Below are 14,826 nucleotides of genomic sequence, written 5' to 3'. Positions count from 1 at the left end.
TTATAATAATAAAACTTTGAGACAAAATCAACTTTTTTTTGGGTATTGGACAAAACTCACTTTTTTGTAGAGATTGAGGCTTAAGTAAACAAAGTACTATCTCCTTTTTTCGAAGTTAGCCTCCAAAAAATAGATATCGGCTTTCGAAGTTCGAAATTCTATATTTCGAAATTTTATTTTTTTTTTTTTGTTAACGCGTTCAGCAAATTGAAAAAGTAAAAATGTGGTCGTGGTCCGCTCTTTTCCCTTAAAATATCTTTAATTTCTCAAAAAAAGAATTCAGCCCTTCAAAATCGGACGTCAAATAACCAAGTTACAACGAAAAAACCTTTTCGGCTGTATTTCGAGGGATCAAAAAAAATTTTTTTCCGAAACCCTCTCAACATAATCTTTAAATTTAGGGGCGAACATTAGCAACTTTTTTTTTGTATGGGGATCCTTACGCTGTTGCTTCTCATAACTATAACTTTTGTAGTAGGAGGCTTAGCGCTAGCTTGTCCCCTCATCTCTTCCAACAATCTTCCCAAAAAGTATTTTGTTAAGATACCAGGTGCATGCTCTTCACATCATCCCTTTAGCTCCAATTTATATTTCCAGGTATACTTTCGCCTGCCGAATACTATATTTTGACGTAAACCGCCACTCATAACACTGTAATATCTATGTTAAACTATTACCTATCGACACCAAATGAAGATATACCTAATATGTGCGGAGTCTCCACATGATACGAATATTCTATATAGCTGATCAGCAAATTCTGTGTTCAGAAGAAGTCAACTACCCTTGGACTAGAAGTTAAACTGGATTGATTGGGAAATTTAAATAGGGGATAAGGGAAGTCTTCCGGGGAATCCTGGGCAAGCTTTTGCGAAAACTCGGAAATTTTTAATTCCGTAACTGAGAGATGTGAGCGATGAGAAAGCCTTATGGCAGCCGTCGTGGTGTGGTTGTATCGTGATCCTCCTACCACACCAAAATCCTAGATTCAAGTCCGGAGCAAAGGAATATCAAAGGATTAGAGAAAAGTTTTCTAAGCGGGGTCGCCCCTCGGCAGTGGTTTGACATTTCTCCCTTGGAAAGCTTCTCGGTGGATCTGGAAGGCGCACAAATCGGAAAAGAAGCTCGGCCGTAATCTCCTCGGAGGCAAACCGTGCCAAGTATTTATTTTTTATTATGGCCCAGTACGGATGCAATCGACATAAGCTTCAGAGCAATTAGCTTATCCTTGTGGATTTTAAAAACGTTGAGACCCCTCACTGATCTTAACGTAATGAGCAGGATTCCTCGTAGGCGATTTTCAGCATCTCAATACTCCTATTCGAAAAGCAGAAATGTCTCTTCATTAAGACTTCTGAGTGGCAGGATTATCACAGCGGAGCTGCAGGAGCAATGGTTCCAAAAAATGTCAGAACGAGTATACCAAAAAAAAAATAAAAAATCTGGATACCTTGCCGTGCGCGGACGTGTTTTTGATCGCTCTTCGAATTGTTATTCTTTTTACTTTGTAAACAAGTTTTATCTTTTATAAATATTCATTAATTTAATTTCGTATTACAACTTTACATAGTGCAATATACATAGTGGCTTTTTGTGCAATCTAAACATTCAGTCTGTGTGTTCATAGATCATAGATTTGCACAAAAATTTGTGATAACTGCATACCTTTTTGTTGGTAGCTGCTATTAGCAAGTCATTGTGTGCCCTTTTTGCTTTCTGTTGTGTTCGCTGCTAGCTATACGCTGTCTTGCGATTTGCATCCAGTGCACCAAAATAACTCTCGCCCATATTTTTGAACAGGTGTTCAATTTATCCTATACTTATAGTTTCTTTTGCCTATTTTTCTTTTGGGTTTGTTTAACTTTGCAATTATGTTGGATTGCTGTGTCAAGAAGTGCATCAATCAAAAGAAAATTTCCCGTGGTGATACTTATGTTTGTTGTTGGCTCTGTGATAATATGGCTCATGTTATCTGTGCCGGTTTCTCTCACATAGGTGGTCGGGTCGTTGACCTAATATCCAGCAAAATTGGACTGAACTGGACATGTCATGATTGTCGTTCCGTAGAAAATGACATGCGAGCTTTCATGAGGCAAACTCAGAAAGAATTCAACAACATTTTTATTGGGTTTCGTGACCTTAATGAAAGATTCAAAACGATGGAGGCTCACTTTAAAAAATTGAAAGTGATATCTGAATCCCCAAAACGTAAGAAATGTATGCCCAACAATGATTCCAACTTGTCTTCGAGTCGGGGGCAAAGCCGTCCTCCTACGAATGTCCCTTCAACCGCGTTGACTGATACGAACAGGCTTACCAAAGACGTTATGAACAATGCAGCTCAGGAACCTCCACAAGGCTGTGTCGAGACTTCCAGTGAGACGATCTCTGGCAAATTAAACGATGCACGAACTAATAGTGGTACCTTTGCGGCTGTTTGTTCTACGTCACCAATGTTGATTTCGCTGAACTCCCCAATTCATCCTACACCTCCACCGGTATCTTTAGCTCCAACAATAACAGTTACCGATACTGGGGTTGTTGCTAGCGATACAAGTGTACCTGAAAAAAATAGTACTTCTTTGACGGGCTCGATAACCAACGCTAGGTCAAGCAATGCGTTTTCTGTCAGCTGTTCTATAACGGCCGCACCTTCCCAGCTCTCTGGTGCGCTATCCGCTACTCTGTGAGGACCCAAATCCACCGGCTTTGGAGCCCACACATTCGAACCTATAAATATTTATCAAAACTTATTAAAACATGTATAAATCCTATTTGAATTACAATGAATTTATACATATAGCATGTAAAACATACAAAACTGAATTATATAAATCAAATTTACACATACAAAATAATTATTTTTTGAATCACCCTAATATACATATAAACATTCATGACAACATCTAATTTCTTCGTTTAAATAATTGTCTCTGCCCGCATACGGTAAATATTTTGGTTGAACATTATAATTTTCAGATATCCCATAACCGGCTGGAATTCTAAATAACGCTGGGAATACAGCAATGCAATAAACAACACACATAAGCTCCCATTGCAAAAACACCAAAAACGTACAAACATACGTATACCAAGCCATTGCGACCAAGTACAGCAGGCATTGAAGCGAACCGTCAGGGCGGACATCGCACAAAAAGGAAACGAAAAAAATGCAATGTACTAGAAAGACGCCACGTTAGCATACCAACAACACAGCGTGGGTACTAGACACTTGCAAGCACTGATGACATGATACGAAACTTTTATTCTCTCTCAATTCGTTTCCAGGAATGGGTCTTGAAGTTCATTCGATTGTAAACAAAAGTTCGTTCGTTTCCAAGAATGGGTCTTGAACATGAGATGGCTATAGAGTTGCCTAAACTACCCAAAAAAAAAAACTCCAAGAAATCCGTTCGGTTTATAAGAAATTACGAAATTAGATTACTTGGTGAAGTATCTGCGTTGTCGTCCGCAAAAGGCTGTTAATTATACATGTTGCGTTAACCTATACGTATACCTACAATTTATCTCAGCTGTCAAAAGTGGAATGTTGCAACGCTCCACAAAAACCTGGCCTTTATGCATCCATTTACATCAATGCGAAGACCAAGAAGCTGACTTTTTCTCCAATCGAAAGCTGCTATCAAAACCCGTTTCGTGTGCAGCCCTTCGATGAAAGGTGTTGTCACTGATAAATTTTCCACGGGTGAAAAATAGTTATTTTTTCTTCGGATTTGTAATCCTGACAAAAAATCGAGTTTTTTCATATCCCATTTGACAATCTTGAGTAATTTTTCAGTGAAAATTATAAATTAAACCTTTACCATGTAAAATACCCCAAAGTTATTCTGAAATGCCCAAATTTGATTTTGAGCATGATGGTTTCTATGGCCAATATTATAAAAAATGCACATTTTCACGCGCTCTCAGAGAGCGAGAAATTTCATATCATGTCATCTGTGCTTGCAAGTTACCTACGAAGGGCAACCAACTCTTTGACAACAACAAGGCACAATAAGCAGGCAGCAGAGGGAAATCAAAAGTAACTATGCTAGCTAACTGGAGATGCGTACCAATGAACTCACATGTTAGGGGGGGAGGTACAAGGGGAATTATTACATACGCAATTTAGAGATAAATACTTATAATGCGATATATGGGTAGAATAATACAGTTAAATGCAAGATACCTTAAGTAAATACATATAATAAGTAAAATTTATTGTTGCTGGATAACTGTCCCCCTGCGCGTGGACAAGTATAAAAGGGCGACAAATTTCGCGAATTGGAGTAGTAACCAGCTAGGTATAGTAGCCTGCTAACGCCTTGTTTAGCGGTGAATGGGACTCCTGGGGGCCTACTCTGTATTGCGATGCGAAAGGCAGTGCGATGCGAAAGGTAATTGGAACTCTGTAGCGCTATCGCATCGCTAACAATGTCGCTTTTTTATTTTTCGCTAATTTTTTGCTTGAGTATGCATCACTGACCAAACTCAAAGAAAGAGAACAAAAGAAACAAGGCGATTACAATTTCGGCAAACGATTAATTTTTGTTGAACAAATTAAAAAGTGGATTCTGTAGCATTATGGGACGATTTAAATGAAGAAAGGATTGATTTAAATGAAGAAATCCTCCCAGTTCAGAAATTGAACTGGAAGAAGTGAACATGATAAATACAGAAAACGTGAAAAATCATAGAATGGGAAATATTGCTAGTTGTATCAGAGAACAAATAAAAAATGACATGATTTCCAATAGAAATGCTTTATAAAAAAGTGGTTTCGATTTAAGCGGGAGTCAATGGTGCCGTATGTCATATCGCTGTAGTCGTATCCCTAACGTAATCAGCTGTTTATCGTTACGAAGGTAAACCAAAACCCAATTGGTTGGCTACGATACGGTTACGACCTTAGCGGCACCAATAATCGATTGCATTGATTCTCATAAGGTTGGTCGAATCAGCTGTTATAAGGTTCCCGATACGGTTACCGATAAAGCACCAATGTCTCCAGCTTTAATTGTTATTTATTTATGTATTTTAAGTCCACTAGGATTTCAAATTGTTGCTTTTGTGTTTGTTTTGTTTTTTCAATTGTCCTATATATTTTTAAAAGAATTTACAATGAATACAAAGATATCAATTTATAAAATCATCAATTAATACCTACATATTTGAACAATGCGAATGACTATTGTAGCAAGAAAAATGCGAAAATGAATGCTGTTTAACATTCGCTTTGGCTTTACAGAGTGCCGGCAATGCGAAAAGGGTGAAAAATTGCGAATGTGCAAAATGTGAATGCGAAAGTCAAAATATACATGCGAATTTCAAGATGCAGAGTACCGATTTTGCGATTTCGCGTATTTTTGCTTTCGCATCGCAATATAGAGTAGGCCCCCTGGGATTTTTCCATCTCACGAGTTCTTTATTTTAGCAACTTTGGGGGTTTTTCCAACCCCATCGTTAGAGGGATTGTGGTGGTTTTTCCACCTTCGCAACCTTCAGAGAGAGCAGGGTATTCTTAAGCTATATACTCGGTGGGGGTTTTACCAACTCCACCGACTGGGAGGAAGTGGTGGTTCTCCACCTCCGCTTTCTTTACGAGTAGTCTGAGGTTTTTAGTTTAAGCGTAGTCCCGGTGGGGGTTTTCCCAACCCCATCGGCGTAGAACCACCTCCGTCGCCATAGCTTTAAGGGTAGTTTGATATTTTGGAATAAAGAATTTATAACGTTTTTTTTTAAACAAACGGGATCTTTCTCTTTAAAAGGAGACGATAGGGATTCTTCTCTATTCTCACAGGGATCCTGGACGGACTGAGCATACCCCGGCGCAAGGAAAAGTCCTTCACAACTCCTTTGCAGGTGACTGCCGTGCCACCTCGTAGGGCTGTATTTGTGTCCCGATTACACGCCTCGCTTACCGAAAATGATATTGCTCATTACGTTTGCTCTAAACTTGGTGTTGCACCCACTAGTAACATCAATGTGTATAAATTTAACTTTAAATATGAGAGAGACATCTCCTCATTTAAAATATCCCTTTCATATGAATATTTCGATAAGGTACTTGATTCCTCTTTTTGGCCTAAGCATACTGTGGTTCACTTGTTCACAAGAAAGGCGAGGGCCGAACCTGTTTTATTACAGCCAAAGAACGGTATGACGAACACAGTAATAACAACACAAAGGTAATTGCTGATCTGTCCCATCTTCTCATTAATTACCAAAATGTTCGTGGTTTACGATCAAAACTTGTTCCATTCTTCCTTAATTCTTTCAACTTTTCTGCACAAGTTGTAGCTTTTACGGAGACCTGGCTAAAGCCTGATAATTACAATTCTGAGGTTTTTTCAAATAAATATGCTGTTTATCGGCGTGATCGCATCTCTAGAGCGGGAGGTGTCCTTATTGCTGTTGAATCTAACCTATCATCTGAGTTGATTTCGCTGGATAATATCCCTCATATCGAATTCATAGCAGTTAGGCTTTCATTCGGTAGCTTTAGCGTAATTGTTTGCTGTTCGTATATACCACCTCGTTCGGATATGGATATTTATGCTAGTCATAGCTCGGCCATTTGCGATTTGCATTCGCAGTTGGGAGATAACGATCGACTTGTTGTTGTAGGTGACTTTAACTTGCCAACAGTTAGTTGGGTTAATATAAGTGATTCAAACTTTTTAACTCCCACTGCTCAACATGAGTTTCTCAATTGCTTGTTAGACTCATCTCTTTTACAGATTAACAATGTTCCAAATAGTGGAAATAAAATGCTGGATTTAGTATTTGTGGATGGCTCGGTGGGTACTGCCCTTACGCAAATCCCACCTTTATCCCTTCCAGAAGACCCTCTTCACCCAACGCTAGAGATATCACTTGATATCAGCCTACCCCGTAGGATTCAAGTACAGTCTCGTCCCCGATCTAGATGCTTCTACAAAGCGAATTTCATTATGCTCAATGATCTGTTGGATTCCCATGATTGGTCGGATCTCTATTCTTGCACTGATGTCGATTCGGCTATCTCTATATTTTACAGTACGCTTGATGGCTTCTTTGATACCTGCATTCCTACTCGCTATACCCTATGTTCGAATAAGCCCCCTTGGTTTTCAAGGCAACTGATCAGACTTAGTAACATTATATCTAGGCTTTATAAGAGATTCAAGAAATCTGGAGCATCTGCAGACCTCTCTAAATATCTAATAGCTCGTTCTAAATTTCACTGTCTTAATCAGCTTTGTTATAAAAATTACTTGAGTTGTTGTAAAGCCCAATTGTTTAGGAATCCAAAAAAGTTTTACAGTTTCGTAAATTCAAAGCGGAAAACTTCTGGGTATCGTTCCTCATTAACCTTTGGAGGTAAAAAAGCTTGTACTGATGACGACGTTGCTGAACTATTTTCTGAGTTCTTTAAGTCCACGTATTCATCCAGTGGTTTTCATTCCGGTCAATATCCCTATCGCTTAGATAGGTCGAATTCTATTAGGAATCCTGCTATTGATGGTAATATTGTTCTTCAGAGTCTTCAATCTTTGAAGCCCACCTTTTGCCGGGACCGGACGGTGTTCCTAGTTGCGTGCTTAGGTACAGCGCCGAAAACATGTATGAGCCTATTTTAAAATTATTTGAGCTATCTGTGGGATCTGCGTCATTCCCGGTACTTTGGAAATAGTCTTTTATTATACCCCTCCATAAAAATGGTAGTAGGTCAAAAGTTGAAAACTACAGGGGTATTGCTAAACTTTCCGTCATTCCTAAAGCCTTTGAACAGATTGTTACCAGTCAACTCCAATATCAGCGTTCTAGTCTTTTATCTCCATGCCAACACGATTTCATTCGTCATAGGTCAATCACTACAAATTTGCGTGTATTCACCTCTATAGTTATGGAAGGATTTTTAGCGAACAAGCAAACGGATGTCATCTACACGGACTTCAGCAAAGCATTTGATACCGTCAACCATGAGTTACTTATTCATAAGCTTGATTTACTGGGCTTTCCGTTTCACCTATTAATGTGGCTGAAAAGCTATCTTTCTAACCGGACCCAAAAAGTCCTGTTCAAGTGTAACCTGTCGGAATCGTTCGGATTTTCCTCCTGAGTACCCCAGGGAAGTCATCTAGGCCCTTTGCTCTTTGCCCTTTTCATTAATGACTTGCCACAGACAATATTATATTCCCATACTATAATGTATGCGGATGATGTAAAACTTTGCTACACTTACTGTCCTACCGATTTGAGTTCCTTGGATCAAATGATCTAGGTGTTCTTTTTGATCCGAAATTGAATTTTAACATGGATATTTCATCTATTGCCAACAAAGCGTTGGGTTTACTTGGATTTGTTAAAAGATGGGCTAAAGAGTTCGATGATCCGTACCTCACTAAGGTTCTTTACACATCGCTGGTTCGTCCAATACTCGAGTATTGCTCATGCGTTTGGTCCCCTGTTTGTCAAAAGCATATAAAGCGTCTTGAGTCAGTTAAAAAGCATTTTTTGATATTTGCATTGCGTGGCCTTAATTGGGACTCAAGTCTCCACCTTCCTCCATACAGAAGTAGACTTCTTCCTATTAACTTGCCCACTCTGGAAAATCGGAGAATATTACTGGGGGTATTGTTCATCCATAAGCTCATTATTGGAGAAATTGATTCTGCGGACCTTCTCAGCCGCTTGTTTTTTGCGGTTCCCCCTAGAGTATCCAGACACTACGTTCCTTTCTATTTACCCATTTGTCGACGAAACTTTGCTAAAAATAATCCTCTTCTTATCTGGTGCGCGTACTACAATGACTTGTATAGCTGTATCAGTCTTGAATGTACTTTTGCCACTATACGTAATGCAATACTTGCCTATCTAATTTAAGAGATACAAGCTAATTTATTTTTCCGGCATTTTATTTCTTCCATAAAAAACAGGAACTATCTCATTTAAGGATGGAGCAACATTTATCAACATGTATGATAAAGAAGGAAAAAGCAGTACTGTGTTGATTGGAATCTGGTGCATTCCAACAACGTAAAAATATGTTTTTTCATGAGTCACTGACCGGAATCGTATGCATTCCGGCAGTATAATCTTATGGGTCAGGCATCGAGCTGATTGGAATTCGGTGCATTCCAACAACACAGGTCATGTTACTTTTTTATGCCGTGTGATGACGTATCCTCATTACACTACTCTTAGCACTGCCGGATTCCCATGACATGCTGATTGGAATCTTGTTGCATTCCAACAGGAAGATTGGAATCCACTGCATTCCGAAATCATGCTGAGCGGAATCTGATGCATTCCGCCAGTATAAGATCTCGGTATAAGATCTTATTTCTTATTATTATTATATTCCGAAATTAAAGAGTAATGTTCATTAATATATATTTGTTTGTAATATAACATTGTTGAAGTCTCGATATATCTTAAAATTTATCTTTTGAGTTGTATATTTATATATCTTTTATATTATGCAGTCGACCATAGTTTGTCGTCGATTTTAAATAATAAATAAATAAATAAATACCACAGGAGGGTAGTTTTTTCCCACCACGAACTGCTTTGAGAGGGTGAGGGAAAATTATTTCGGTTTGGACGTATTCGACTCTTTTGACTTTGCCTTATACCTAGATATGTTGTTGTTGTTGTTGTTGTTGTTGTAGCGATTAGTTACTCCCCGAAGGCTTTGGGGAGTGTTATCGATGTGATGGTCCTTTGTCGGATACAGATCCGATACGCTCCGGTAACACAGCTCCATTAAGGTGCTGGCCCGACCATCAAGGAACGATTTATATGGCCACATTAAACCTTCAGGCCATCCCTCCCTCCCCACCCCCAAGTTCCATGAGGAGCTTGGGGTCGCCAGAGCCTCGTCTGTTAGTGAAACGGGATTCGCCGCTCGAAGGTGAGGTTGACAATTGGGTTGGAGAAGCTATATATTGCGCTACACAACTCCTTGAATCCCTAGATATGTTGTTCCCACGCAGCTGTTAGCTTGATGATTCGAAGCTAGTCGGAATAAAGTAGCCTATACCGTTTTCACCGATTTGTATAGTAGCCTCTACCGATTGGATCGGTATGCCGAACTAATTTTTCCGGGAGCCTTCAACCATTTAGGTTCGTCCAAAAATCCATAGAGTTATTCTTATGAAATTTGACATACTACTTCTTCTGACCACGAGTAAGGTTTCAAACCACGCCCACTTTTTGAATATCAAGAATTCGCCACAAATGAAATTCTTCGATATTTCAATACCTAACTTAGCTTTAATTTCATATTTGGCATGTGGGTTGTCGTCATATATCTAAATTATCTTGCATAACAATAATAAAAAGGGCGTGGCAAGGTCTGCTTATTAAAAGAGCTTTTCATCAGCTTTCAATAGGGATACCTTAAGTCATTTCGTAATACTTGTGAGTGGGACTAAGACCGGTTTCCCAACATTGAATATGAGGCTTCTGGTCACCTAGAATGTTGTTCATCCGTTCCACTATGTGGCGCTGAAAATGAATCAGAAGAGCAATTCAAAAGTCGCCAGAAATTTAAAATTTCCCATGGAATGGTGGTAGTATTCATTGTGATAAATGATATATACATATATAGTATGTTGCCAGATCCCTTAACTTTATTTCATAGTTTGTTTAGGACTCATCAAATGATACCTCTTATTAATTTGTTTACAGGCCTATCAGATACCAAACTACATGAGGTCTATCTGGACAATTTAGAAATAAAACTCAGTTGGATGGTGGATTGGTATAAGCAAGAAGTCCTTTTTCATATACAAAACGCTTTTAATGAAAAGCATCGGTGGTTCTATTTGGGTTTCTCAAAGCGTGGCGAAATGGGCGATGCTGATATTTGTTTTTTCGAAAATCAGAATGGCTTTTTCAATATTGTTACTGACACCTACACAAGCCCAGATGGTAAATTTGTACATAAAGACTATCAACAAGATTGTGAACTGTTCAAAATGGATGAATATACGTTAGCGTTTAAGAGGAAGTTCGATACGTGTGATCCGTTGGATTTGAGAATGCATGTAAGTATGCGTAGTTTTAAGTTTACAGTCGCGAAAACCATTAAAATTATATCAGAAAACCGTGTCTGTTGTACCGATGCATACAAAGTCTTCGATTTCTTTTGTGAAGTGAAACACAGCTTTTCATCTATCTGCTGCACCTCATTACTTTCGCTCCTTTTCGATCAAGGCGCCTACCTGAACCCCAGTGGCGCATATCATATACAGCAATGCTTATTACCATCCGGGGTATACATTTCAAAGTTTTCTTAAGTTCATTACTCATCCTAATTAAAAGCAGCCTTTAATCCTGCTTACACTTTCCACTAGAAAAAGTTCTTAACCAGCTTACACGGATGAACGACAATACTTTACTACGTAGTCTATCTCCAACTACAATATCTCTTACCCCTTTCATTTCTCCGTTTTGATACCGGTGATATCGGCGTTGAAGCTACAGGGTTTTGAAAGTGCAAAGTGAAAGTCGCGAGCGCCACTAAAGAGTACTTCCGCTACATTACTCTAATGATGGCTTAAAATTATCCCCACTTCCAGGTACTTCTACTCACTAATTGGATCCGCCTAGACGATTCTGAATGTCTGACAGGATTGTAATGACCAAAGCAAACCACGTCTTTATAATATGTATATTCAAGAAACAACACTACACAGATATATCATGTCTCAAACATTCTACAGTCTCATACAACGCGAAAAGGTCCATCAGTCCGTCGTTTTGTATAACCGTACAAGTTTTCGTAGGGAACCCAAATATGGATACGGGATTAGGGATATTGCGGCTTCAGTTTTTTTCCACAATATGGTAAATATTGAGGAATCTGACTTTGCAATAGTTGGACCGCTCTGCGATATCGGCTTGCTGATGGGTTGGTTATAGTCGGTAGGCATGCTTTAGGCGAACAATATTTTTCATAAGACTTTATGTATGTATGCTTTTCCCTCATTCTTTTTTTGGGCAGAATTCGTGTTAGCCAGAATATCAAGCTCCTCGTGCTCACATCCTTTTAGCGCAGTGTTCTTCTTTCTTCATAGGTGCCTCTTTTCTCATCGAATCACGATAACTAAAGTACGTGACGTGACTCCTTAACTTCGATTTTCCTCTCAAAGGCTGCTCAGCATTTGTAATATACCCAGTTCGTTTTTCGAGCTCACTAAAATGTCCTAGTGTCATCGGCAGTGATGTGGATTGAATGAAAAATATTCTCAGACCAGGTTCTGTTAAAGTTAGGTCGTAGAGAGCAGGCTAGGGCGATGTGGATAATTTATTCGGTGTTAACCGCTGGAACAGCTACAGACAAACATTCTTCACGGTCCACATGCATATTTCAAGAAGAGCAAGACGGGCATCGAATTCATGTATATTGGAGCCTTGAAAACAGTACTCATGCAGTACATGAACTATATCTATCATCAATGAAGGCGTCATTAAGTTCGCTTCCCACCGCAGCCGCTTCTATATACCGCAGCGACTCGGGAGTTTTCCCGACCAGGCGCTATCATTTTAGTGTAACCTAATTTAATTTTTTGCGCCCCACAAATAGTCATCCTCCCAGCAGATCCTTGAAGCGGGACTGCTCATATGGTTTTGCTCCAGGTAAATGTTGAATCCAATCCCGGTCCAGAGAAATAGTTTTGCTGCGTGTGCCGGAAACGAATAATTTTAAGATGGTTACACTCATGACATGTGTCACGTGCAAACGGTGGTTGCTTCGCACGTGGTGTTCTGAGCTAGATCCCAACATTCGCCGACCCCATCACTTTTACAAAATCGCCCGCCCTGCCTCCAAATTCGCCCCTCTTTTCACCACTAACACACGAGTTGTGAAACAGACTCTTGATTCCTATCATCCACGGGTTTTATCGCACCATGCTGACAGGTCGCACACACAACAACACCGGGTACTTCTATGCTTACCCAGGGACGTCCAGTCCCAAAACCCCAACAGCACTTGCGACCTACCCTTCAAAAAACCAGGCGCATTCACCCGTCTATTACGCCCAGAGTGGCGACGTTGCACCTCAGAATACTGCAATGGGTTAACAGGAGAATATCATCAAATATATGCTACCGGCTAGAACTGCTTTGCAGACCTGCTCTGGGTACAACGTTCATAGAACTGATCGGACGAGAGGAAATGGAGGCGAACACGCATTTATCACTCATCCCTCAGTGCAACATAACCTATTTGATTCCGACATACATCGTACCATTAGGACATATAACATCGTGGAGGTAAAATTTTCCGAATCAGCGGCTGACTCAATGTAGGGTTAAAGTTACCAAGATGGCGATGCGTGCGATAGTGCTCGTTTATAGGCTGTTATGGAAGAAATTCATGTCCCCGTCGTCCCTCTTCTCCATCAGGAAAAAAACGCCGTTAAACGATATGTTGAAGACCCTTGTGTTGATTATGATAGTGACAAAACTCCCTTCACCTGTGTCGAACGACAGTAACTGGCAGCTGAAGCACTTTCACTCCATAAATCGAGCTTTGGGTATTTCTTAATTTACATAGCCGTTTTAGTCGAGTCGAAATGTCCCATGTACTTTATGCTTGTCTTTGGGAGCCCGGAAATTTCACGTAAATGCCCCCAAATCACAGACTGTAAAATTATTTATGCTAGATTTTACTGCATGCGGCTCACATCTTAAGCTTAAACTTAGTATAGACTAATCAATAAAAGGGTTTGATGGATTAATATCTATGAACCTCTTAATATGTACATATCCACAGGAAGGCACCATGTACATTATTTGGGCACGAGGGGAAACTCCTTTGGCTTTGGAAGATTATCAATTTCCCCTACCAAATGTTTCTTCACATGAATCGGGTATTAAGATGATGCAATTACTTCGAGCCGATAAGATCCTCATACCAGAAACGTATGTATATACATATATATATTAGTTCATATAACATACTTAGAAAACTCATTATAAGTTTTTTATTAATCTACTTATTATACAGAAATTTAAAAACTATTCAAGTCACACTGGAAAATGTGACGGTTCCAGCAAAGGAGACGACGTATTGGTGTCACATACAAAAACTGGATGACTCTTTTGTAACGAAACAACATATAGTACAATTTGAACCGATTATTACCTCTCCCGATTTGGTGCATCATCTTGAAGTTTTTCATTGTGAAACCGATGCTCGAATTCAGATACCGTTATACAATGGTGATTGTGAAAAAATGCCAGTAGAAGCTAAAGTATGCTCGAAGGTTATATCCCTCTGGGCTATGGGCGCAAGCACATTCACTTATCCACCGGAAACTGGTTTACCAATCGGTGGAAAGAATTACAACCCGTTTATTCGACTGGAAGTTCATTTTAATAATCCTGAAATGATTAAAGGTAAGTTAATAATACAAACATAAAGGGATTCCGAAAATACGATAATGCCCAGAACAGGTTCCGTTTTAATTATAGCTGCAGGAAAAAGGACTGGGGCGTAAGGCATCACGCATACCGATCAGAACTAAGTTACTCAACACAATTCCAGCCCCAGGATTTCAAAAAGACTTTTTTCTTGAAATACCTAATGCACCATAATTGCTGCCGTCGTAGCAACCGTGTGTCCGTAGACTAAAAAACAGCCCCACCTTTGGAACCGTCGCCCACCCCGGTACCACTTTCGCATCACTTCATGGTGGCATTCCATATTTCTCATATTTTAAGAGCCTACTGTTTCCCTTCGTCCAGATTCCCGCTATTTGCTCTGACTGTAGATTCAATCGCCACTGTTCGCATGCGCATTTCTCTGCGTTCGCTCTCAGCATCCAT

General features: G+C 39.6%; 1 protein-coding gene across 2 annotated transcripts in view; it reads left to right on the top strand.

Annotated features, from left to right (window-relative positions):
* Tbh (Tyramine beta hydroxylase) overlaps positions 1-14,826 on the top strand; it is a 94,760-nt gene that overhangs the window by 71,242 nt on the left and 8,692 nt on the right. For both annotated transcript variants that reach the window (XM_067769540.1, XM_067769539.1), the window contains 3 exons: positions 10,678-11,036; positions 13,772-13,920; positions 14,006-14,397. In XM_067769540.1, the coding sequence (XP_067625641.1) occupies positions 10,678-11,036; positions 13,772-13,920; positions 14,006-14,397 (900 nt within the window). The remainder of the gene's footprint in view (positions 1-10,677; positions 11,037-13,771; positions 13,921-14,005; positions 14,398-14,826) is intronic.

The sequence above is a fragment of the Eurosta solidaginis genome, chromosome 2 (genome assembly GCF_040869045.1).
Source record: "Eurosta solidaginis isolate ZX-2024a chromosome 2, ASM4086904v1, whole genome shotgun sequence".
In the NCBI taxonomy this organism is placed as follows: domain Eukaryota; kingdom Metazoa; phylum Arthropoda; class Insecta; order Diptera; family Tephritidae; genus Eurosta; species Eurosta solidaginis.
The sequence above is the reverse complement of the archived record's forward strand: the minus strand, read 5'-3'. Positions and strand labels throughout refer to the sequence as shown.